Below are 26352 nucleotides of genomic sequence, written 5' to 3'. Positions count from 1 at the left end.
TAATTTTAAAACATTTAAACTTTTTATTTAAATGTCCAAAAACTCTTAAAATCTGAAAAAATGAGACACTTTTAAAAGTTAATTTTCAGTGCCAGAGAGGTTGTTTGGCAGTGAGTAATACTTGCACCATTAAAAGTTAGTTTAGACCTGATGGAACTCAGCATTACTTTTTTCTGGCGAGATTAGTTAGTTTCCAGCTGGGCAAGAGAGCAAGTTCGTATTGGTCCATTGGTTCCTGCCTGCGATATCCCTTTAACGCGAAACCGTCAGATCAGCGGGGAATCAGGAACAGCAAGTTCCAGATTTCTGCATTTGACTGCGCATGTGCGTTCTCCGGAACTTGCTTTTTCACTTGCCCTGAAATAACAGAGCACTGTTAACCTCACCGTTATTTTACAAGCAGTTTCCGGCCTATTATTTTACTGGGTATTGATGTGAAACTGATTGGACTTTATTTGCCTGGATTAGTTTTATCACCTTTTTGAAAATGACTATCAACTAGATGTAGCGATTCAGCTTTAGTCCTCAATGTTTTACAGCAAGATTTACATTAAATCTAATTCAAAAAGTCTGAAAACTGCAATGTAAATCATGAAGAAAATAATTTGGTGCATCAGATATAATTGGAAACATAGTTTTGTCCTCTTGTCATGGTAGTCCTCAGCGCTTACAAGATCCTCACCATGGCAACAGTGCCCCTTTAGTGAACCTCTTTGGAGGTTCTCTAAAAATGTAACTGGATTTTGACAGTACTTTAATCTGCACATGTTGTATTGATTTTTCACGAAACCAGAGACCTTAGCTGCACATTTACGGTAATCCAAGAATCTGCAGATATAGATCTAAAAGCTAGAGCACAGGAGAGAAATAAGTTAAAATGAGGAGTGGTAATCGGATCTGCTTTTTTAAAAAAAGTTTTCTTCAGAGTTCAATAAAATGGAAAGGTTTTACATGTTCTTATTGGGAGTCACACTGTCTGATCTTTTAGACTTTACGCCCCCAAAATCAATATCCAAGGAATCTACAAATCCTCAACCAACAACAGAGTGGAACAGTTACTTATGTTCAACAGACAATCCTGACCCTTCGACACATCAACAATACTTACCTAACTGGTTAAAGGGCCATCTGTCAAAAAACCCAAGAGAGTATGGTGAATACACTATGCAACCACAGCCTGCATCATTGACAGTGGCTTACATTTCATTACTGTGCTTTTAGTCTTAATACTCTGATAAAGCAGGCTTGTCTCCAGACTAAAAGAATTATGGGGCCTATTTTCCTCCAGTCATTTACTCTTTAAAAAAATTGAATTAAAAGATAATAATCTCTAAATTAATTTCCCTATGGAGCACAACACCTTGTAATCCTGAACACCCAGTTTTATACAGGTGGATAAATGAAGCAGTGTGAAATGGGCAGAAATTACAGAAAAATCCAATGTTTGACAATCACATTATGCACTGGCCCACAAACTTACTTCCTGCATCAATTTAAATGCTGCTTAGAGAATCGAAATGGGCAGCGATCTGGTGTTAACAGATCACCACCTAATTTTCCAATCAGCAACACCCAATAAAGAGCATTCCCAATGGGGACATATAGGCCTATATATCTACAACATCTTTGGTGCAATTCCCACATATTAGGCAATGTCATTGGAGTGCAGGAGGGTCACAAAAATTAACTGAAAAAACAAATCTTAATAATCAAACACAAAGATCATAGATCATAGCTGTTTTTAAAATAAAACTTAGTTTTTATACTCCAGCCACATTTTTAAAAGAGTGTCTTTTTGGGTTAGATTACAGAGATAGAATCTCACGTCATTGAATGATCTCTAATTCAGAAATTAAGGGTAAAGTACCAATAAATCCTGAAAATACCAAAATCTGAAATGAGACAATACTGGAAGTGATCAACAGGTAAGTTGACATGAGGAGAAAGCGACTGTTTGGATGACGACCTTCATTTAAGCTTAAATCAGAATCCAGAGTAGATGTAGCGACAAAACCAAAATGTTTCCATTTTGTAACACCCATTTTAAACAAAACTCTGACCTGCAGCTAAGATATAAAAATCACTTTTTAAAAAAAAGTAAACACACAAAGGCCAACTGAAAACTGTTTAGAATTTTAAATCTTTAAATAAGAGGCTCAGTGTCACTACACAAAGATCATGTATAAATGTTAAAACTTTTCAGCCTTCCAGGGATCAAAAGCACTACAAATAATTTTTTTTTAAATTGACAAATTTGTTCACATAAAAAGGATAGACAAGGTGAAACTAAATAGTTGTGACACAGAAATAAGCAAAGAGCATTTTGACCCAAGGAGTTTAAAATGGATACAGGCCAGGAACTGGTGGCTTTTGATCATGTAAACAAATCACATTGGCAACATGTTTAACTTTCCAGTTGAAAAACAACTGCCACATCTTTTATAAATGGCAGTCCTTTTCAAAATATACCCACAGATTTTTGTGCAAGACAAACCAATATGTTGAACTGCAGGTCAAAGGTCTTCATGTGGGTCAACATCTGCTAAAGCTTCAGGTTCAACATCTTTTTGCTCTTCAGAATCCTCCATTTCTACTGCAGAACACAAAAGATGAGTTATCAAACTGAAATCCCCAGTCAATACTGGTTATGTCCTGGCCTCAACTATTTTTGTAAAGTCAGAGTAATTTTGACAGTTAGTGTAAAACGATGAAAGCGATTCAGCAGCCTGTTTTACATCTCTAATATTTCTTCCCATGGAGTTCAAAATTTCTCTTTTCAGTAGTGGGCCATTCGTTGCAACCAAATAAAGTCACTTGCATTGGGGGATGCCATCATTTTCAAGCACATTTAATTGCATTTTTGCATCAATGTTACCCCTTTGGTAACACGGCCAAATATGATCACTATGCACATGCTGCAAGCAGGGCCTTCCAATATTTCTCCCGAAAAATCTCCCGCCAGGGCATCTCTTTATTGATTCATAAGAGGCTCATTCAGCTGAGCAGGATATTCTTGTAACATTGCATTAATGGTCAATCTCCATTCCCTTCTACCTTCACTATTTTAATCAGGATGATAACTAGGACTGGGAACACCAGAAGGCCCATGTGCCAAAGAAGGCACACCACAATGAGAGATGGTTTGTGTTGGCACCTCTGTTGGCAGCACTACTTCTGACAACACACTGGACTTGCTGTTGGAGGCAAAGACAGACTAGCTTTTTTGTTCAGCAGTGGGTGGAAGAAGCTAAATAGCTTCCACGCATCTGGTACAGGCCAGAGATGCAGTGCTTTGCTTGTTGATTTGTATGGACCTTCCCAGTCTTTCCTTCCTTGAGGGAGGTATGGTGGTCAAAGCAAACTAAGATTCACTTTCAAAATAGCAACACATGCAAACTTCTGTTGCTGTTTCTTGAAGTGGTTCTGCAAGAGGCAATATACAGAGGCTTCTGTGACTAGTGGAAAAAAAATGCCAGACTCCTAAGTTTGCACATGAATTGGAAGAAATGTAATAGTCAGTTTCCCTGCTCCTCTCTTTAATGTCATGATTAGAACTTAGGGTTTTTATTACTTTCCTCCTCAAAAAAGCCAGGGATGCTACCTACACAACTGTGGACTCAAATTCAAATGAACAGATTTCAATCTTACATTTTATATCTAAGTGGATGGAAAAGGGTAGACAAGGGTAATGCAGTAGATGTAATACATTAGGATCTTCAAAGGCCTTCAACAAGGTACCGCATATTGACTCACGACTCAGGTCCCTTGACTCCACATGCTCTTACAAGTAGCAGAATGGATAGCAAGCTGGCTACAAAACAAAGGGTCAGGATTAAGGGTAGCTACTCAGACTGGCAAAAGGAGGGATGTGGTGTTCCACATGGATTGATGCTGGGACCACTGTAGTTCACTATTTACATAAACGATTTGGACTTGGGAATCCGATGTACAATTTCAAAATTTGCAGAAACACTAAATTGGGGTGTATAATTAATACCAAGGAGGAGTGTGACAAAATACAGGAAGATATTAATAAAATTGCAGAATGGCCATGTAATTGGCAAATTAATTTCAATATAGATAAGTGTGAGGTATTACATTTTGGTAGGAAGAATAAGGAGGCCACATACTGCTTGGATAATAACTGTCTAAATGGGGTAGAGCAGCAGAGAGATTTGGGCGTACAGATACACATATCACTAAAAAGTAGCGATGCAGGTTAATAAGGCCATTAAAAATAAAGCAAACCAAGCACTGGGGTTCATTTCTAGAGGGACAGAATTGAAAAGCAGAGAAGTTATGTTAATCATGCATAGAACCTTGGTTAGACCACACTTGGAGTACTGTGCACAGCACTGGAGAAAGTGCAAAAAAGATTTACTAGGATGATACCAGAACTGAGAGGTTATACCTATCTAGAAAAGAAGACTGAAGGATGACCTAAGAGAGGTCTTTAATAGGGTAGCTTAGACAAGATGTTTCCACTTGCAGGGGAGACCAGGACTAGGGGCCATAAATATAAGATAGTCACTAATAAATCCAATAAGGAATTCAGAAGAAATTTCTTTACCCAGAGAGTGGTTAGAATGTGGAACTCGCTACCACAAGGAGTAGTTGAGGCAAATAGCATAGATGCATTTACGGGGAAGCTGGGCAGGTTGCAAATAGCTGTGTGTGCGTGTGAGAGAGAGAAATAAAAAATGATTTAGCTGAGGGGACAGAGTGTAACGTATCCAAATTTGCTGATGATACGAAGCTAGGTGGGAAAGTAAGCTGTGAGGAGGACACAAAGAGGCTGCAATGGGATATAGACAGGTCAAATGAGTGGGCAAGTGGAGTATAATGTGGGGAAATGTGAGGTTATTCACTTTGGTAAGAAGAATAGAAAAAGCAGAATTTTTTTTTAAAAAGACAAGAGACTAAGAAATGTTGGTATTCAGAGAGATTTGGGAGTCCTTGTACATAAAAATCACAAAGTTAACATGCAGGTACAGTCAGCAATTAGGAAGGCAAATGGTATTTTAGTCTTTATTGCAAGAGGATGGCAGCATAGAGGTCTTGCTGCAATTATATAGGGCTCTGGTGAGATCACACCTGGAGTAATGTATGCAGTTTTGGTCCTCTTACCTAAAGGAAGGCTATACTTGCCTTAGGAGGGGGTGGGGTGCAACAAAGGTTCACAAGATTGATTCCTGAGATGAGTGGGTTGTCCTTTGAGGAGAGATTGAGTAGAATGGGCCTATATTCTCTGAAGTTTAGAAGAATGAGAGGTGATCTCATTGAAACATAAGATTCTTAGAGGGCTTGACAGGGTAAATACTGAGAGGCTGTTTCCCCTGGCTGGAGAGTCAAGAAGTAGGGGTCATAGACTCAAGATAAGAGGTCGACCTTTTAGGACTGAGATGAGGAAAAATTTCTTCACTGGAGGGTTGTGAATCTTTGGAATTGTCTACCTCAGGGCTGTGGATGCTCAGTCGTTGAGTATATTCAAAGCCTGAGATTGATAGATTTTTGGAAATTAAGGGAATCAAGGGATATGGGGATAGAGCAAGAAAGTGGAGTTGAGGTCGAAGATCAGCCAAGATCTTATTGAATGGCGGAGCAGGCTAGAGGGGCCATATGGCCTACTCCTGTTCCTATTTCTTATGTTCTTATGAAAAGGTTTGATCTGAGTCAATCTCAACTCTTTCCCACTCAGTTGCCTATGCATTCCTATAAATAACTTGCAACAAAAGTACCTGTCAGTAGTACCTACCATTGCCAGGATTCTGAATGCCAACAATATAGAAAGGCGTTCTAAACTAGAAGAATCAAACCAGCTAGCTATTTCCATCTTAAAAAGTTTACTAACCTTAAAAGGGTTCAACACTGTGACTCAATTTTAGAGTAGCAATATTTTTGAAGTGGTGATAAGGATCTGACTCAGTTCTGTATATTCTTTTAGTAAAATTAAAATACTTCTTCAATTTTATTATTAAGCAGCTTGTTCACATTAGTTTCTGAGTTAGATAAAAACAACCACATGATTTAAGTGGAATTTGAAACGGATCAGCATACCTGGTACTTTAACTTCTACACAGGCGCCATCTCGGTCTTCGTGGCCTTCAGCACAGACACATTTAAAGCTGCCTTCAGTATTAACACAGTCTTCGTTTTCACGTGAACACACTTCAGACAGATTGCATTCATTTATATCTAAACAGGAAAATGGAACAAAATTCTAAACATTTTAGCATTGCATATTTTTTCAAGTTAAATTTTTTTTGGAAGCCGAACTCTAAAATTAGCATGAGATGAGATTCCCTTCTCTCCCCTCCACAGAATAATCCAGTGGGGAAAAAAAAAATTGAAAGAAAAGGTGAATATGACTTAAGCTTCTAAGCAGTTTCAGTTTTGTTCTGTATGTTATTTTTTGTATTAGGAGTATATCACAGTTCAACATTGCTGTGAATCACCTAAACTCAACAGGGGACTGAAACACATTGGATTTAGGGCTATATTTATCAAAGTCCGCACCGTGGTAAAACCAATTTATTCAGCATGCTTTTTTATTCCTATGAAAGGGATTTTAAAAGTTTCAAATGGTACGACAGCAGTGTTGTCCAATACATTAGCCACACATGGCTAATTAGGAATCCAGATGTGGCCAACTACATTTCTGATTAGTAAATAATAAATGAGTAATAGGACATAGGATCTCAAATACTCATTCACATGGCATGTGCATATGTACTTTAACCTTTTTGCACATTTGTTAATATGGTAAGACAAAAAGCAGAATTTTGTGATCATTGTAAGTGCTTTACTTCCTTGGTTACTGAATGGTGGCAGATGTTTAAGTAAATAGACACAAAGTATACTTACCTGTATTGTGCGAGTGTATGGAAGGCATTTTCTACTAAAATTAGTGCACGTGGCTAAAACAGTGTCGCTGTAGCCACGTCTGTGGCTAGTCAGCAATTTCTATTGGACAACAATGGGATAGCACATCACTTTGCAGGTCTAACAGGCTGTACATTGGAGTGGGAAAAGGTCTTTGGTTTCTACCTACTGTTTTCTATATGTAGGAGTTCCCAATCTCTGATGCGCCAACATGGGAAGGCACCAAGCAAAGGCCAAATGCTTACCTATAGAAGGATGGTGGGGGAAAAAAAAGGGGGAAGTCAGAGAGTCACCCTGGATCATTCTGTTGCACTTTCTAGTGGCCAATTATATTATTAGCATAGGCCTGGGAATAGGCTTTTCTCAGCCAAACAAATGCATGCCACAGGGAGGGAATGAATTAAAAAAAAATGTAGCCAAGTGGCACTAATGGGTTTTGATATCAAATGTTTGGGCAAGCATCTCACCTACCCCACCGAGCACCAGGGAGTCACTAGGCACCATTTTTCTAAGCTACAGATGTTAGTGCCCACGTGTGTGACTTTTCTTATCTTAAATGCAATAACTGAACAGGCTAACTATGGGTTGGAAAGGAGAGAAAGGGGCAAGAAATATATTTTACAGCCCAAATATTCAGCAATCTCAGAACAGGCTGAAGTGAGAAAGAAAAACAGCCAGAGCCAAGCTGGTAAACTGAACCTAGTGTACACTGTATGCAAATATTACATGTATTCAAATGCATCTTTTCCTGAAGTGATAGCTTCTAAATTGATTAAACTTCTGGCCCATAGCTAGTTTAGATGATTGGGCAGCAGGAGGTGAGATTAGGTCCATCAATCTACATTAATAAATGTTTTATTTTAAACTTAAATATTTTCTCTACTTCCACTATTTTGCAGTTGATTTTTTTTAAGCCAGTCACGTGCTCTCCTGAACAAGAGTTATGCTATCATGCAACACAAATACACACGCGTTCTCCTCAATTTTCAAGTTGCCTGCTGGAAATGACAAGTTTAAAATTTAAGTTTAAGAAAAAGTGATCTCTACATTTTAGGAGATTTGATACCAAAAATCATGCACATCTAAGATAAGCTACAAGACAGAGATTCCACCATCTCCTACACAATTAATTGAAAGCTGATCTCACCAGCCGTAAGTACATCACATCACATACCTATGCATTTTTGCTCCTCCATTGTGTACCCAGTTGTGCAGTTGATACATTCTTCTGGGCCTTCTCCAGTACATGCATCACAGGCATCATCACAAGCTGAACAGTGTGGCAAAGAAAGTTAAACTGGCAGATTGCTATTACAGTATATTACCTTATTGTAAATGTGACCTCTAATAGCATACATTCATGGAACTCCTGGCAATGGGACTTTAAGAAACTAATAAAAACAGTTTTCATTATTCACAATCTCTTCTTTCTGGGTTATGTTTTAATAACTCTTTTTCCCCTCATTAAAATGACATGAACCTACCTGATCAAGTCATCGGCAAGAGTATATAGAAAAGCTCCCTTTTTAAAAAAAAAAGTATTTTTTCATTGCAGTTAACATGCAATGATTCAGAAGACAATGATCACTTGAACTTTAAGACAGAGGTGCCTAACCTGCTACCCTAGGGTCACATGTGGCTCTGAGTTCTGGCAATCAGAACTTTGAAGCAGAGGTTACTCAGTTCAATTTGCATTTATATATATTTTATTTTGTGGGCCTGGAGGTTTGGAAAGTCTTGTTTTTAGTCTGTTGCCACACTGGTGGATAAACACGGACTCAGAACACCAAGATCTGTTCGTATCAGTTACTTGCAAGTAACTGATAACAGGGAAATACATTTTAAAAAGGGGTAAAAGTTCCATGTTATGGGTCTCAGATGAGAAGATAAGGTGTAGATGTGATGCCTCTGGCAATCAAATAGCTAGTGAGCACTTTATTTATCAAATAAATTTAAAACAGCCATTATATCGCTTCTCTGGAGTTTACGCCCAAGTTACAGCAGGAGATCGGGAGAACCCCGGTAGAAATTCTACCCCTATATATTGCCTGAGGCCCCATGGTATGTACCTATGTGGCCCTTGAAAACAAAAGCTTCGACATCCCTGCTTCAGGACAGCAGAAGTTCAGTTGTTGACACACTTCTCTATGATAATATTAGTACTTCTTCATACATTTGGCTTTGATCAGTTGTGATCAGCAAGTTCTTCTTTAAATAATCTGCTGGCATTCGTGTTTTCGTCACTAATTTCTGTCCTCTCCTGAAGAGGTTGATTTCTTGCTAAAAGGCACCGCCACAGGCACCAAGCACTGTCTGGATATGATGCTTAAGTAGCCATTCTTCATGTAAACCTAAATAGTGAGTGCCCATTAGCTATTTGACTGCCAGAGGCATAGTTTATCTTCTCGTCATCTGAGATCATGTATTTCCAGCATGGGTTAGAGTCAGGAGAGAGCGCCTTGGGCAATTTTCCCTTGTCTTCCCCAATCCAGGGATGTCCTGACCAATTGTAACATACCAATTCTCTTTGTCTGAGACCGATCAACTCAACACCCAATATGGATCGAGGCAGAGACCTTCCTACTTTGTATTTTGTCTTTCTTGGTTCCATGTTTTTGAACACAAAGATTATAAAAACCACACTTACACTGAGGTTTTTTTTTTATTATTATTAAAAGAGCAGATAGAGAAACAAAAGGCTGCAAAAACATGCTTGCTCCCTAGTGAAGGGCTGAAGCATTTCTGTACAAAGTTGCAAGGTGTTTTTAAGCTGTTTTCACCTGTACGGAACCTCAACAATGCGAGACATTGAAAGAACCAAAGAGAATGACTTTATCTGCAAAGTAGTGACTTCCACATGTGCTTTGAAAAAAAAAGTTTAAACCTGTGTGTTGACTCTCTTAGCTGTCCCAATAGCTTGGCAAGCTCTTTTAGGGGCAAGTGATTCCGAAACCTGTATAGAGGGGAAGGGGAAGAGTACGTCACATCTTCACCCTGATGGGGGCCATATTCTTCTTCACCTCTGCCTCCAGTTTCTTATGGTTTATATTAATAGGAGGTAATCCTGCTATCAGAGGAATAAGTTAAGACTTGTGGCGCTTGCTGCCTCCAAATTCCAATTTTCCAGGTTGGGGAGGGGGGGGGGTAGAAAAAGGAGGATAGGAGGGGAGAAAGAAGTTATATGTACTGTCCGCCTTCATCAATACTACTGGTGCCAAACTGATAGTGTAAATAGGTTATTAGTGTGACTATAACCAGATACTTGAAAATGTAAATGAGCTTTTAATGGTGTCCAGTGAAACAAAGCTCAAAAGTGAACAGACATACCTTTGCAGAAATAGGACCCTTCTGTGTTTGAACAGTGCTCATGTTGTTTGCAAGGTAAGGTCTCTGCCGCACACTCATCGACATCTACAAGTAATTGGAAAGAATTAGTCGTACAGTTGATATGAGAGGGAGGACAGAACAAAAATCTTATTTGCTGCAAGAAATCTTTCTGAAATGAGTTTAATCAAGTTTATGGATCCAAGAATAAGGAGAGCAGTAAACTTAAAGAATGCTGTGAAACATTTGCAAAGGTGATTTACATCAGCTATATAATTGGGCAGACACTTAGATTCAAAAAAAATATAGAATAGGGACATTCCTTTTTCATAAGTGTTTTTTTAAATAAAAATATTAATTGGAAATGGTCTCCCTTACCAAAATTCAAAATGGAGGGTAGCAGACTGTTTATGGGAAAGCAACAAATGCCATTGTTCAGAATCCAATCAAGTCAAAAGATTTAATTTAAAGGGATGAGCTGCTTTGGGATGAATGGCTGGTCTCATCCCTAATTTTTCTTTTGTGTTGTAATCTTAATTCAAACAAGATCACCATCAATTCTGATCTCTCGTTAAAGACATTGAGGAACAAACATTCAGAAAGTGTACCTTTAAAGACAATGTTGGTGGTAATTAAAAGATGATGGCCAGTAAGATTCAGACATTAAAAGGTCATATGACCCACAAGGCTTTGCCTAACCAGTTTTTGGATTATAACAAGACTGGAATGTTTAAAGACACTGTTCTGTTTAGATTCTCTGAAATGAAGGTTTAAGACAATGGCTTTGCAAGTCTTGAATAGAAAACTTTGCCTCATTATAAAGCTTTTAAAAAACTTCCACTTACCTAGTGATTGATGTTTACTATTTAACAAATGCTACATTAAATTGAATAGAAGTGCACAATAAACACATGGGGCTCTTTATTTTATTACCAAGATATATTATTAGGATCGCCCCTGATGTCAGTGAGCCAATGAGTTAGAATTTGGCACTTTGTGAATGCTTCTGTAAAGTACATTAATGTCATCTGCTGGTAGAAAAATGGTACTACAGTCATTTCCAAATTAGTCTGTACTGAATATGCATTTAATAGCACTTCAAGGTAAATGAGGTTATTCAATCAGCTACCAGTCCAAAGACACTTGTCACCTATTTGTCTGCTAGAAATGCCAAATGGTGGGGGAACAAGTGTATAGTAACATTTTAAAGCAATAAAAACAAGCCAAATTACTCGTGTGGGGAACTATTAATCAGCCACAAAGAAACATTTGGAGAGATCTTCAGATCACGTTACTCACAGGACCTACCAACATGTGTCTTCTTCAGGAACAATTGAAAGTTTGGTGACTGAATATTTGTGCTGTCCTTTGAATTTACACAAACATCCTTAAGAGTAAAATAAATTGTATCAGCAGCATTGAAGGATTTATTTTGCTCATGTCTACGGTGCTAATGAATTCTGGAAAAGAGACTAAAAGAGGACTGCACAATGTTATGCACTGTATCAATAAGCGTACTTACCCACACAGACGACCCCATCTTCATCAGTGACTGCTTCTACCCAGCCGCTTGCACATTCAGTGCAGTTCTTGTTCGACAGGCCAGTGCACATTTTGCAGGCAGGGTGACAGGCTGTACAGAGTTCAAAATGTGTTATATAAATGACTGCAGGGCAACTTTCACACCTTATAAAACTTGCTATGTGGCACATCTGTCCAGTTACATTGTTGATTTGTATCTATGACAAAGATTGAAATAGTTGGACAGAAGGAGGCCGTTTCACCCATCATATCTGTGTTAACTCTTCAACTTGAGCTATTTATTCTAATCTTGTTTCCCTGCCTTTCTCCTCCTCCACCCCCCCAAATATAGTCTCTGCCTCAATAGCCAACTTGTGGTAAAGCTTTCCATATTCCAATAATTCTCTGCGCAAAAAGAACTCCCATTTCTAGTGATAATCTTCAGTCTCTGGGGAATTGGTATCAGCAATCAATAGAAACAATCTTCACTATTTGCTTCTCAAACTTTCAGAATTTTGAAAACCTCCATTGATCCCTGCTTAACTGTCTCTGCCGCAGTTGAAATATTACATGCATTCTTCCTGTAATGGGGTGCCCACTATAGGAAGAATGAATGTAATATTTCAACTGTGGTCTAACCAATGTCTGACGAAAACAATTTCCTTACTTTTATATTTAATGCCCCAATGTATAAAATTTAGGACCCCACATGCCTTTAAGGCCTTTTTTACCTGCATTTTTATCTTTAAAAAGTTCCATGCCTGCACCTCTAAATCTCTTTACTACTCCATTCTGTACAGCTTCACATTTCTCTGCGTCTGCCACCTATCTGACCACTCTGCAAACTTGTTTTTCTGTAATTTCTTGCATTTTTCCTCAGATATGCCTATTCACCTTCTTGGTCTCTGACATTAGCCAAAGTCACCTTTAGGAAATTGTTGCTGCATTGGAGTCAAGGGCACACCAGGTACAGCTTCAGAATGGGAACAGAGGTTTTAAGCCAGTGCACAGGCTTGCCCAGCATTGGGTTTGGAAGACTGGTTGATTTCCTGAGTGCTGAAGCACCTGTCCTTCTACAAATTAAAGCAAAGTAGCAACATCAGCACTGAATGTCAGAAGATCTACTGCTCCCACATTGAGCAACACTGACCCATTAAAAGCTCTTCTCCCAATCTGCAGTCATGTCCTGCTGTATCCGAGTCACTAGCAGCACATCCCTGGGCACCAAGCACAAAAGTAGCACACTTCTCAGATTGCAATTCAGCAATTTGTTGGAGCAGAGTTAAGGGATCTTCGTTCTGCCTCTAGCTGTGCTATACTTGACCTGGGAGTATTTTAATGCAGACACCAGATGACAAAAAGCATTGTATTCCCTAACACTCACCTTGAGAACTACACCAAAAAAAACCGTCAAAGTTTGAAGAAAGCAGAATGTCAACTGAAGCATTTTCCTCACAATACAAAAACTATTAGTCTTTTCCCTTTTAGGAAAACAGGAACCTCAACATGTTGCTTTTTTGAATGTATCAAATGGATAATTGGGTACAGCAGCATCAATGACAGCACTAAACCAAATTAACTAGTCATTATCTCATTGCTGTTTGTGGGACCTTGCATTGCACAAATGGCTCCACGTTTGCCCACATAACAAGTAACGACAAATCAAAAAAGTGCCTGGCAGCCATTGAGTATGTGAAAGAACTTTCATTTTCAGCTCAGAAACTTACCTGTGCAGACTGAATCGGTTTCATTCCGGAATTCACTGTAGTAGCCAGCAGCACAGTCTAAACATTCTTCTCCTTTGTACTCATTTGTACAGCTGCAAGAGCCATCACCAGTCCGTGTACCATCACCATCGCATGAACCATGCCCATTGCAGGGCCTATCTGCACCACCAGGACATCCTAAAATAATAGGTAGCTGTATTAGACAAGTAGTCACTTCAGAAACACAGGTTGGATCCATCAAATTACCCTTTGCCATAATTTTAAGCTCTGCAGAGTGGGGTATAGTTCCAGCTAATGACAGATTTTTTTTTTTTTTAATACCCCCTCCTAGTGACTAGTCTTTGAGTTCACAAGAGGAGTAGTGGCAACTTTTTTGTTTGACTGTGGGAAATATTACAACTGAACCTGATCCTCATTACTTAACATGCACACACATGCAGTTACCAGCAGAGGCCACTAGACAGTGATCAAAAGCAGAAACCCAGGTTATTGCCCATGCACACTGAAGCTAAATGTACTGGGCTCCCATGGCTATCCTAGCTGAAATCAGCTTAGCACACAGAAAGGGTTACTTGATCCATATCACTCAGTACTACAACACACTGCATTTATCCACAGCCATCAGGAAGGCTCACTCAATCCCATCTAAAGAACATGGAACTGTTCCACAGTAAAGCTCAGGAATGTCTACTGTACTTGCATCAATAGACAGGAAAATCACAAATGTTTCTGCTCAAGTCCTAATTTTAGGATTCCCATTTCTGAAGTTGCAGCAAATATGAAGATCATACAGGGTAATTTAGGCAATAAAAATATTTTCCATGCCAATATTTAGATATTGCAGATATGTTTTAGTTCTGCAGATTGTTAGCAATGTACATTTATGACTATAAAGATTCTAAATGCATAAAACATAGAAGCAGCTCCACTGATACCTCATTTAGGAAAATATGACATTTGAGCATACAGATCTGTCTGCTGAGGAGGGTGATGAGTGCAATAGGAGTGTTTCAATTGGCATCAATGCCCCTTGGATAGGGAAGGGGTGGGAAACACTGCTGCTAATTACTATCCGGTGACCCCTGCTGGAAAGTGTGCAAGTGCGTACGGCTAAGAGGATCAAACGGCCAAGCTGACACTCACCATTGAGGCTCATACCTGAAAAAATGGCCACATGGATGAGGTACTGAGGGCAGCCTGCACCTGTGAAACCGTACCCCAGCATGAACCAATGCCCCCTGGAGAGGATGTCAGAAAATTGAAGTGAGAGGAAAAAAAGAGTTCATTCATAACAAGTGTGACCAGTCTTCATAGTTATGGAAAAAGACAACACAGCAAAAGGAATCTCCCTCCCCAGTCACTTCAGCAAGCCTGCTCCAACTAGTTGAATACAGTTCAATAGTGAGAACTGTAATCAGCTTCTATTTATTCAGGGGGTATGACCTTACAGGTGGCCTACACCCCATTTTAAATTCTACTCACTTTCAATGATCGCGTGTTGAAGTGATCTCGTTTTGATACATCAAAAGCATGCTGTATGTCAAAATTTCATACTAGGAGGCCTTCCATAGCTGTTTAGGAGGGACTTGGGTGGCATATTAGAATTTGGATTGAGGAAGAAGTGGATGAAAGTACAGAGAAGTTATACATTATTTTGAATTGAATACTAACTCCTAAATTGATCCGTAGGCCTGGTCTGCAATGTTGTATCTACCTCAGTTTTGCTCTGGTTGGCTTTGTAATGCTTTGCTCTCATTCTCAATTCTTTTGTCAGTTTAATTTATCAGTAGATCAAGTGATTTTGGGGTGGGGGGTTGCAGGAAAACTTCTTTTAAGAAAAAGTGGAAGAATGCTAATTTTTCTCCATAAATCACCCCCTAATAGATTTGTAGGAAAATAAGGCTTTGAAACAAGTGGTTTCGGAGAATGATGCTTGATGGACCAGCTGGTCTTTTCCAGACCACTCATTCTGGGGGAAAATAACCATTTAGTATTTTGTTCAGAGGAATTTTGCTCCTGGGTTTCACTGAAACCTCATTTGACTGCCAAGAATTTCATGTTTCAAGGACTACACTCAGGTTGCCTTTAATAATGTGTGGTCTTCACCCTGGAATTAATCTACCTCTAGTGCAGTGTCTGCCAGTCAATGTCATGCTTTGCACACAGCTCAACATAATCAAATGGCTCTTGGTAACACTATTACATTATACAAGGGGCCCACTAAACTATTAACAGGTTAGTTAATGCATTAACACTGTAAAAGAAATCATTTTGTTAAAATGTAACATGCAAGCTTTTTACATTGGGAACATAAGAAATAGGAGAATTAAGCTGATCTACCTCAACTCCACTTTACTGCCCTATCCCCATATCCCTTAGTGTTCAAAAATCTATCAATCTTAACCTTGAATCTACTCAACGACTGAGCATCTACAGTACAGAATGCCAAAGATTCACAATTCTGAGTGAAGAAATATTTCCTCATCTTGGTCCTAAATGGCCAGTCTCTTATCTTGAGACTATGACCTCTAGTTCTAGACTCTCCAGCCAGGGGAAACAATCTCTCAGTATTGATCCTGTCAAGCCCTCTAAGAATCTTATGTTTCAATGAGATCACCTCTCATTCTTCTAAACTCCAGAGAATATAGGTCCATTTTACTCAATCTCATCCCAGGAATCAAGCTAGTGAACCTTCGATGTACCCCCTTCTAAGGCAAGTATATCCTTCCTTAGGTAAGGAGATCAAAACTGTACACAGTACTCCAGGTGTGGTCTCAAAAGAGCCCTGTTTATTTACAGCAAGACCTCCTTACTCTTATACTTCATTAAAGGCCAACATAACATTTGCCTTTCTAATTGCTTGCTGTGCCTGCATGTCCACTTTAAGAGTCGTGAACAAGAACACCCAAATCTCCCTGAACACCAACATTTCTTAGTCTCACCTTTTAAAAAAAAATATTCTGCTTTTCTATTCTTCCTACCAAAGTGAATAATTTCACATTTCCCCACATTATACTCTGCCAACTTCTCGCCTGCCTACTCACTTAACCCGTCCATATCCCTTTGCAACCTCTTTACGTCCTCCTCACAGCTTACTTTCCCACCTAGCTTTGCATCGTCAGCAAACTTGGATACATTACACTCGATCCCCTCATCTAAGTCATTGATATATATTGTTAACAGCTGAGGCCCAAGCACTGATCCTTGCGGCACCCCACTAGTTACAATCTGCCAACCCGAAAGTGACCTGTTTATTCCTACTCTCTTTTCTGTCCGTTAACCAATCCTTAAATCGATATAATATATTACTCCTAATTCCATGAGCCCTAATCTTGTGTAACAACTTATCAAATGCCTTTTAAAAATCCAAATATAAAGGGTTCCCCCTTATCTACCCCTCAAAAAACTAAGATTTATCAAACACTATTTCCCTTTCATAAAACTATATTGACTCTGCCTAAAATCATTGAGTGCCCTGTTACTATGTCCTTAATAGAGTCTAGCCGTTTCCCTACTACCGACGTCAGGCTAACTGGCCTCTCGTTCCCTGTTTTCTTGCTCCCTCCTTTCTTAAATAGTGCAATTACATTTGCTACCTTCCAATCCACAGGGACTGTTCTAGAATCTAGGGAATGCTGGAAAATCAAAACCAATGCATCCACTATCTCTGCAGCCACCTCTTAAAACCCTAGGATGTAGCCCATCAGGTCCAGGGGATTTGTCAGCTTTTAGTCCCATTAATTTCTCCAGTACTTTATCTTTACCAATTTTAATTACTTTAAGTCCTCCCTCTCATTAGACCCTTGGCTCCCCACTATTTCCAGTATGTTTTTTGTGTCTTCTACGGTGAAGACAGATACAAAATATTTGTTTAACGTCTTTGTCGTTTCCTTATTTCCCATTACAATTTCTCCGTCTCTGCCTCTAAGGGACCCACATTTACTTTTGCTAATCTCTTCCTTTTTACATACTTCTAGAAGCTCTTATGATCAGTTTATATTTCTTGCTAGTTTGCTCTTATTCAATTTTCCCCCTCTATCAATTTCTTGGACATCCTTTGCTGATTTCTAAATACCTCCCAACAAACCAAATATACAGAATTTGACCAAATTAAGTGCATCGTGTAACACAGCCATCAAAATTATTGTGTCAACAGTTATACTGTGTTTCATACACTGAAGTTCATAATGGTCACAAAAAGTAATTACAGTACCAACACAGTCCACACCAAAGGTTCCATCAGGGCAGCAAACTTTAATCATATCCACACAGAACCAGAGGAAGAAATTAGGATGATTTTTCTGCCTGCAATTAAAAAAAAATTAAATTTATCTTCCACGTATTTAAATTTGAATGCAACACAAACTGATCATGTTAATAGAATTTTACAGAACAGAAGCAGACCATTTGGCCCATTGTGTCTATGCTGGCTTTTTGAAAGAGCTATCCAATTAGTCCTGCTTTTTCCCCATAGCCCTACAGATTTTTCCTTTTCAAATATATATCTAATTCCCTTTTGAATGCTGTTTTCTGGTAAACAATCAATAGACTTGCAGCAATTACAACACAATCATTAATCCTTCAGGTGAAAACATTATCTGTTCAATTTTAATTAAACATTAAATTGGTTTGGAGGAATTAATTTGCTTTTGAACCAGTTTGAATATGCAAACACATCTGGTATGAAGTCCACTCAATGTATGTAGTAGACTATAAAGGAATTTCTGAGGACTTACAAAATGAGTTACAGTCTTTGTATTTAATCAAAATGGGATATTTTAGATCTACAAAAGAAATGACACTGGTGACCTTGGTTAAAAGTAAGGAAACCAGCACCAAGACATCCAAGATCTCTATAAGAAGCAAGGGTATATTATTATGCTAAGACAACCAAGGTCTGGAGGTTCTATTCCCAATCTGTTTTGAGTTTCCTGATCTCAGTTAGGCCAAGTGTAGGGTACTATAATTAGCCTCAGCCTTCCTGGGCTAGAGAGGGAAGAAACAAAACAGATCATCCAAAATTCCTGCTCCTGAACCCTAGTCAGCAACTCCTATTGGAAAGTGAGTGCATGTAGATATCAGGCAAAGACGGGGTCAGGTCAGCAGTGATGCCTTCCTGCCCATGTAGCTTGCTGACAGTGTAGGCTCACATCAAAATACAGTTCTACAGTGCTCATGTGCTGGAATGTGTTTCAAAATACTTTATAATTGGAAGAAATGGTGTATGCTGAGTTGGAGAGGGGGCAAAAGGGGCCAAAGGCACAGCATAAGGCAGGGAAGAAAGTGTCAAGGCAGAGGGAGCTATGCAGGTAATTCCTGAGAGTGGGATGTAATGGTTGTACATGCAACTACTGATAACAAAAGGGAGTGCAGAATAAGGGGACGTTTTGTATTAGAGGAGTGGAATGTGTGGACATGAATGTTACAAACTCAAAAATTATTGGGTTTGTTGTTATATCATAGATTTAGCGATAATTAGATATAAAAGACACTTACATTGTGAACCACCAGTTCTCAATATGATCTTCATTGGTTTCCACCATGAGATTACATTCAAACTCAGCATTCTCACACAGGGATTCAATAATTTCCACAAGACGAATCTCACTAAATTAAACACAGTTAAAACAGTTGAGAAAGTCTGTGTACTACAAAAACTGTAGCACCTAATTCAAAATCTTCTCAAATATATGATTTTAATTAGTAACATTTCAAAATTCATAACTCTTCATATATACTGACATAATAGCTAAACAGCTACACATAGGGTGATTTTTGCAATGCAATCTGCCTTTCGCACAAGTATGTGCGGCAATTCCTTTTGTAATGTCAGTGTTGTTCCTGATCCAAACTCCCAGGACTAAACTGTTCATATCAGTTCTGCCAACATTGGTAATAGCTAGGAGTGACATTTAGGAATAATATGGAGTAACTTAGCTTGCAAACCCATTTAAAAGTAAAAAAGAATAATGTTCATTTCTAATATATCAAGTCAAATAGCTCATTTTTTTAAAACCAAAATGACTAACTCAAGGACTGATACGGGACAGGTCTGGGTTTGGGTAGCTGTGCTCCTTACTAAACTAAAAATAATATGGAGTCTGTTTCCCAATTCCAAAGTTTAATGATGTATTCAGAACAGAATGATTGCATTAAATCTCAAATACACACTACCTACCCAATGAGGTTAAAGTGCATTTCCTGAAGCACTGTGGCTACTTAATTTGTGGCCTGTTTTTGTCATGTCTCCTCATCTACAGTAGCCCAATTTTCCATTAATGAGATTCCAACTAAGGGAAATTAATTCAATTCCTTGACAAAAAATCTGAGAAAACAAACCAACCAATTTGCCTGCACAAGAACACAGTCACTGCACTTCAGAGCAATTCATTGTATGTGAAGTGCTCTGAGATAATGCAGGAGGACAAGTCACCAAGACATTACAGGCCCAACAGCTTAGGGTTTAGAGGCCTCACTGGGCCCATGGACAATAAGTTTGGACACCTCTATATTACATTACATCATGCATTGCAATCCATAACACACAACTGGCTAGTACTACTGTTAGTTATCACTGCCCAGGGCATCAAACACATTCCAGAACCCTTGACATGTGCTGTAAAAGGCAAAGTTCTGTAATTCAGTAACATACTCCTCTTCCCTATCTACATGGCACCCTTAGTGAATTATCTGGAAGTTGATGACGACACATGGCCTTACCTTGATGCCCCTTCACTGACCCAAAGGTTGTTGCCAGTCTCAAACTGCCTGACTAATATTAAAACCTGGATGAATTAGACGGTCTTCCCACTGAACATTGGCAAAATCAACACCATCCCTTTCAGCAACTTTGTGTCTCTGGCCTCAATTCCATCAACTTCACTGGCTGCCATCTGAAGCTCAACAAAGCAATGTTGAACCCTGGCATCCTGCTCAACCCCAAGCTCAGCTTTTCTACCATATGGTCACTCCACTACCAATACTGCTTTCTTCTACCTCCACTCTTACAAATATAGTCCGTGTCTTCATCTCAAGCCTCGGCTTCTCTAACAACCTGTTTGGTGGGCTCACTGGCTCAAGCCGGCATCCTCATCCACACCAAATCCTCCACTCCCAACCGCTCCACTGGCTTCCTGTGCCTCAGCAGGTCGATTTCAAAATTCTCATCCTCGTTTTCCAGTCTCTCTATGGCCCCACCCATGGTTTCTTTTGATCTTGTCCTGTCTTATTTGTCCACATACCTTATCAGCTCCTCTAACACTAGACTTCCCAAATCCCTTGTTCCCTCCACTCCACCAATGGCAGCCATTCTTTCAGCTACTATGCTCCAGCCCTCTAGAAATTTCTACCCAGTTGCCTCCACCTCATCACCACCCTCTGTTTCAAAAATCTTCTTCAACTGTGTCTTCAATTCCCCATTCATTTTTTCCTTCCCCCTTTTTCCATGCTTGATGTCATTATATATTTATCTTCCTTATTGTAAAGCACTCTAGACATCTTCCTACACGTGGGGAGAACTATATAAATGCAAGTTGTTATAATCTAATTTGCCATTTCCTGTTAAATTCATCAAGTGTATATGAATGGCTAGATCAGCAGCAAATAGTAAATAGATTACACTTATTACAGAACTATTAAAAAAAGGATTGACTATGAAATTAGTGCTTAAATTGCTCGACCATTTTGGCACATTTAGTTTTTAATTTACTACACTGGTTCTTCCATTAACAGTCAAAACCTGGTTATTCACATTTTGCAGTAATGGACAGGCATAAGAAGAGAGTTCCTACAGTTATTCTTACAGCACAGACTAATGTCATTAGAATCACAGAATGGTGACAGCGTAGGAGGCCATTTGGCCCATCGATCCCATGCCGGATCTTTGTAAGAGCAATCCAGTTAGTCCCATTCCCCTGCTCCTTCCCCATATCCCTGCAAATTCCCCCCTTCAAGTATTTATCCAATTCCTTTTTGAAAGCCACGCTTAAATCTGCTTCCATCATCTTTTCAGGCAGTGCATTCCAGATCATAATTACTCGCTGCATAAAAAAGTTTTTCCTTATGTCACCTTTGGTTCTTTTGCCAATCACCTTAAAATTTGTGTATCTGGTTCTCAACTCTTCCACCAATGGGTTTACTTTTTCTAAACCCTTCACTATTTTGAACAATTCAGTCAAATCTCCTCTAAGGAGATCAAGCCCAGCTTCTCCAGTCTATCCACGTCACTGTATCCCTGGAACCATTCTAGTAAATCTTTTCTGCACCCTCTCTAAGGCCTTCACAACCTTCCTAAAAAGTGCAGTGCCCAGAATTGGACAATACTTCAGTTGTGGCTGAACTAGTGTTTTATAAAGATTCAACATAACTTCTTTGCTTTTGTACTCTATGCCTCATTTATAAAGCTCAGGATCCCATATGCTTTTTTAAAAACTGATTTCTCAATCTGTCCTGCCACCTTCAAAAATTTGTGCAAATATACCCCCAGGTCTGTTCCTGGATCCCCTTTAGAATTGTACCATTTAGTTTATATTGTCTCTCCTCATCCTTCCCACCGAAATGTATCACTTCACACTTCTCTGCATTAAATTTCACGTATCTGCCCATTCCACCAGCCTGTCTATGTCTTCTTGAAGTCTATCACTATCCTCCTCACTGTTCACTACATTTCCAAGTTTTGTGTCATCTGCAAATTTGGAAATTGTGCCCTGTACACCCAAGTCATTAATATAGTACCGACCCCTGGGGAACACCACGATATACCATCCTCCAGTCCAAAAAACAACCGGTCACCACTACTGTTTTTTTGTCACTTAGCCAATTTCGTATCCATGCTGCCACTGTCTCTTTTATTCCATGGGCTTCAATTCTGCTGACAAGCCTATTATGTGGCACTTTATCAAACACCTTTTAAAAGTCCATATATACATCAACCCTCTCTGTTACTCATCAAAAAACTCAAGTTAAACACGATTTGCCTTTAACAAATCCGTGCTGGCTTTCCTTTATTAATCCACATTTGTTCAAGTGACTATTAATGCAGGAGAAAATTGTCATTTCTAAAACACAGAAATTCAATTCCCGTTTCAACGGTATTGCAAAGCTTGATCATAGAAACACATCAAATCAGAGCTATTATATAGTAGAACAACAATTTCATACATAATCCATTTCCTTTCTTATCTTGTTTACAATCCATTTTAAATCACTATGCGAGACTATATATCTATTGTTGTATGCACAGAATGGCAGAGCTGCTAAATGACTATTTTGCATTCATTTATACTCCTGTAGACATTTATACTCCTGTAGACAATGCTTATGTTTCAGATGGGGGTTGTTCCATTTTTAAAAAGTATTATTAAAGTGCATAGTAACATCATCTTTGATAGATTAGGAAAGCACAAGATTGATAGGGCTCTAGGTCCGGATAATAATCATCCTTGGATGGACAAAGAGATGGGACAGGTGCTCTGTGCGTGTCTAATGCTCCAGCCATCATGTGTGGGGCAGGCTTGATGGACCAGCTGGTCTTTTCCTGCCCATCAATTTCATACATTGGTATTTAAAAGGCAAGATACAACCAGGGCAAGCTGTATTACAAACCACATACATACCTGAATTCATATTTTGACAATTTCCTTTCTTCCCACTCTGTATTTCCACCACCAAAATTCTTTCTGGAAGTATCTTCTACACCCTAATTTTGAAAAATTATTTTGATCACTTGCATTAATTTGTACTTAACCCAGTTACAATAGACACAAGCATTTAGCTGGAAACACTACATTCTAGTTTATCAATACACATTGGGAGAGTTCATTATTTGGCACATCACAAATCACTGTGCAAGGCAGGAGTGTCTGCATCTCTTTCCCCAGTGTCTTTCCTTCCCTGTCCCCCCCCTCCCCCCCCCAAAAAAAAAATCCTCAGCCAGACAACCATACACATATTCTTGACCAGCTCAAAATTAAGAGGAAGCATATATTCAATTGCCCACAGCCATTAAACCTCTATCTAGCTTTCGTTTTAATAGTTCACTATCTACAAAAATTCCCAGATATTTGTGCTCCTAAAGAACTCTAGATATAAGGAAAGCTCAACTTACATGTTTCAATTCAAAGTTAAGTTAATGACACTAAATATGTCTTACCCAATGAATTTTCTGGAATTTATTCCATTTGAAAGGGTTCCCCCCCACCCCAAAGAGAGGATTTTTTTTTAAAAGGTTGACAGCCCTGACTCTTAAATGCTACTCTAGACATGATGTGGAGACAGATTAGTATGAGCTCTCTGGTTCTGGATATGATACATAGAAGCTGAAAGATTATATTCAAAGATGCCTCTTTTCCTTTCATATCTATTCATGATAAATCTGATAAAATGCAGTAATCAGGTATGCCACTGAGTTTAGCACATTTGCATTTTCTCTTCTGAATTATTCAACAATCCTACTCTAGATACAAGTGCCTAGAAAACAAATGGACTCCACAACTTTCAAACAGTTGAGATCCCATTAAGTAGGTAATCAGTTAACCATATACCATGGAATACAAAGCTACTGGCCAACTGCCCAAAAAGCCATTAAACACCATGTGTTAAATTCAAATCTTGTATAAACACTAAAATCTAATTCTAGAAAATACAGAGTATATATTGTTATGCACCTATATGAATAGCCAATATTTGGAAACAAGTTAAAGTGGTATTGAGTCTTTGATATTTACCTGTGCAACAGCCATTTAAACAGAATTCTACTGACTGGACTCCAGTGATGCAAGTAGGCTACTTTTAGTTCCAAGAAACTCCATCTGGATGTCCAGGGCAGGGAGGCACTCACTAATGTTGAGCCTTAAACTACTTCAGGTCAAAACTCAAACACATTAGTTGAGTTTTAATTTTCAGAGAGACAAATTTGCACATACACATCACAAAGAGAATGGTCAATGTAGTATTGCTGAATCCCCTGTTACTCCACAGTGAATGAGACATGTATAATTCATTTTGATGCTTATAAGCTACAGTCTTCTACACTTGTGAAACTTGATTTACAAAGAGTTAGGAACAGGAATAGGCCATTCAGCTCCTCAAGCCTATTCTGCCATTGATCTGTAGCTCAAAGCCTTGGTTCCATACCCCTACCTAACAAAAATCTATCACTTAGTTTTAAATTTTTCAATTGATCTAGCCTCAACAGCATTTTTGGGGGGGGGGGGGGCTGGGGGGGGTAAGAGAAAGAGTTCCAGATTTCCATAACCCTGTGTGTGAAGAAATGCTTCCTAATATCATCCCCAGGCAGCCTAGCTCTAATTAAGGTTATGCCCCCTTGTTCTGGACTCCCCCCCACAGAGTAAAGTTCCCTCTACACCATCCCATCAAACACTCCCAGTTCAGATGCACATCTATGGATTTCTTAAATACGAGAATTTTCTGATACCAGTACATTTTTACTTTGTTCAGTACTTAATTAGTCATTCCTAATTCTTTACAATTAGGACATTCTAGATTAGCTATGTCTATAGACCAGATGAAAACTGCAACTATCCAGCATCTACTGACCCTAATGTTATATCAGATAGTTCAAATAAGTCCCTGATAGTGACCCCTAGTCCAGAAGGTGGGCGTTACAACTGCTGTGAAATTCAAATAGCACGCAAAACCATCAATATGATTACGAGTACTCACCTTTAAGAAATTGCTAACTATTTTTTTGCAAGTGGGACAAGACAACTTGTCATACCCCGATGAAAGACGACATAACAGCAGCAATCCAAGTAACAGCAAAGAACGGAGACTTTTGCTGGAGTGATCCATTTCCTTACTATGTATATAATACAATTCTCACTTTAAAAAAAAACTAGGTTGAAAACATGAATGTGAGAGCCAGCATGTAACACTGGGTATGAAAAGCCAACAGATGAAATGCCAGTAGTACTGTTTAATTATAACAGTGACTAAACTCTGAAGTGCAAACTCAAACACCAGTGTAAAACATGTAATTTAGTGTTTCGTTTACACTGGATTTATGTGCCAGTATGCAGGCGTGCTAGGGGTGTCAGGAAGTCGTAAGCAGATAGCAGTGCCTCTTTCTTACAACTGCACAGTCCCAAACTGTAGCTAGCAATGATTGCAGTGCTCAGGATACAGGTAACGGTGTCTCTTTACTGTGACTCGAAGTAATCCCCTTAGGACAAGTAGCTGTGATCTGATGCAGTTCTTTAATTACAAGTAGCCGTCCCCGGGGTCCGAGTGACTCTGACCCGCTAGATCACGGTCCGCAGGCACTGCCGTCCCATCGCGTGCAGAATCCGGACATTCCGGCTCACAGGTCCGCCCTACCGACCGACGATGTGCAACACGATTGGTCCATGTCACTGTCCATCACGGAAACCACCAACCCGGTTACGACACGCTCAGAGCGATCAATAACCCACGTGTAGCTCGTGTGAGCTCTGCTGGAACAGGGATAGCGTGAATTAATGCAGCAGTATATGCAGACAGTCAATGCATAAGCACAGGCAAACGCAAGTCAATGCATAAACGCAGACAAACGCAAGTCAATGCATAAATACAGACAAACGCAAGTCAATGCATAAGCACAGGCAAACGCAAGTCAATGCATAAACGCAAACAAACGCAAGTCAATGCATAAATACAGACAAACGCAAGTCAATGCATAAATACAGACAAACAAGTTCATGCATAAACGCAAGTCAATGCATAAACACAATGAGTACAGTCAACAAGCAGACTGAGTTATTGCTGATAATGCAGAAACATGACATAAAAGGAGCCCGGGCTTTTAAATACTGAGAGCTCGGGACTCAATCGCAGTTAATGCACACTGGGGTAGTGACATCCTGTGTAGGTCTCCTTTGAACTGGATGTTGTTACCAGTCTC

General features: G+C 39.2%; 1 protein-coding gene across 3 annotated transcripts; it reads right to left on the bottom strand.

Annotated features, from left to right (window-relative positions):
• On the bottom strand, nucleotides 1-25995 carry creld2 (cysteine-rich with EGF-like domains 2). Of its 3 annotated transcripts, none has more exons than XM_068004916.1 (10): nucleotides 25137-25995; nucleotides 23069-23151; nucleotides 18951-19061; nucleotides 17668-17759; nucleotides 13455-13631; nucleotides 11729-11839; nucleotides 10210-10293; nucleotides 8057-8152; nucleotides 6058-6195; nucleotides 1-2590 (listed from the first exon to the last, which is right to left on the bottom strand). In XM_068004916.1, the coding sequence occupies exons 1-10, from the start codon at nucleotides 25263-25265 to the stop codon at nucleotides 2514-2516; spliced, it is 1098 nt and encodes a 365-aa protein (XP_067861017.1). In that variant the 5' UTR covers nucleotides 25266-25995; the 3' UTR covers nucleotides 1-2513. The 3 variants fall into 3 exon arrangements, with proteins under 3 accessions (XP_067861017.1, XP_067861016.1, XP_067861018.1); XM_068004915.1 differs by having other exon boundaries at nucleotides 1-2593; nucleotides 25137-25989; XM_068004917.1 differs by lacking the exon at nucleotides 25137-25995 and adding an exon at nucleotides 24179-24293 and having other exon boundaries at nucleotides 1-2593.
• Nucleotides 25996-26352: the final 357 nt, after the last annotated feature.

The sequence above is a fragment of the Heptranchias perlo genome, chromosome 24, assembly GCF_035084215.1.
Source record: "Heptranchias perlo isolate sHepPer1 chromosome 24, sHepPer1.hap1, whole genome shotgun sequence".
NCBI lineage: Eukaryota > Metazoa > Chordata > Chondrichthyes > Hexanchiformes > Hexanchidae > Heptranchias > Heptranchias perlo.
Note: the sequence above shows the minus strand (reverse complement) of the source record. Positions and strands in the feature narration are given on the sequence as shown.

Coding starts and splice junctions, on each gene's coding strand:
- creld2 (XM_068004915.1), bottom strand. CDS start 25,265: ATGGATCACTCCAGCAAAAGTCTCCGTTCTTTGCTGTTACTTGGATTG. Junction 8,153..10,209: donor AGGGTCCTATTTCTGCAAAG/GTATGTCTGTTC, acceptor CACACTGTTCAG/CTTGTGATGATGCCTGTGAT. Junction 6,196..8,056: donor GGAGGAGCAAAAATGCATAG/GTATGTGATGTG, acceptor TTTCCTGTTTAG/ATATAAATGAATGCAATCTG.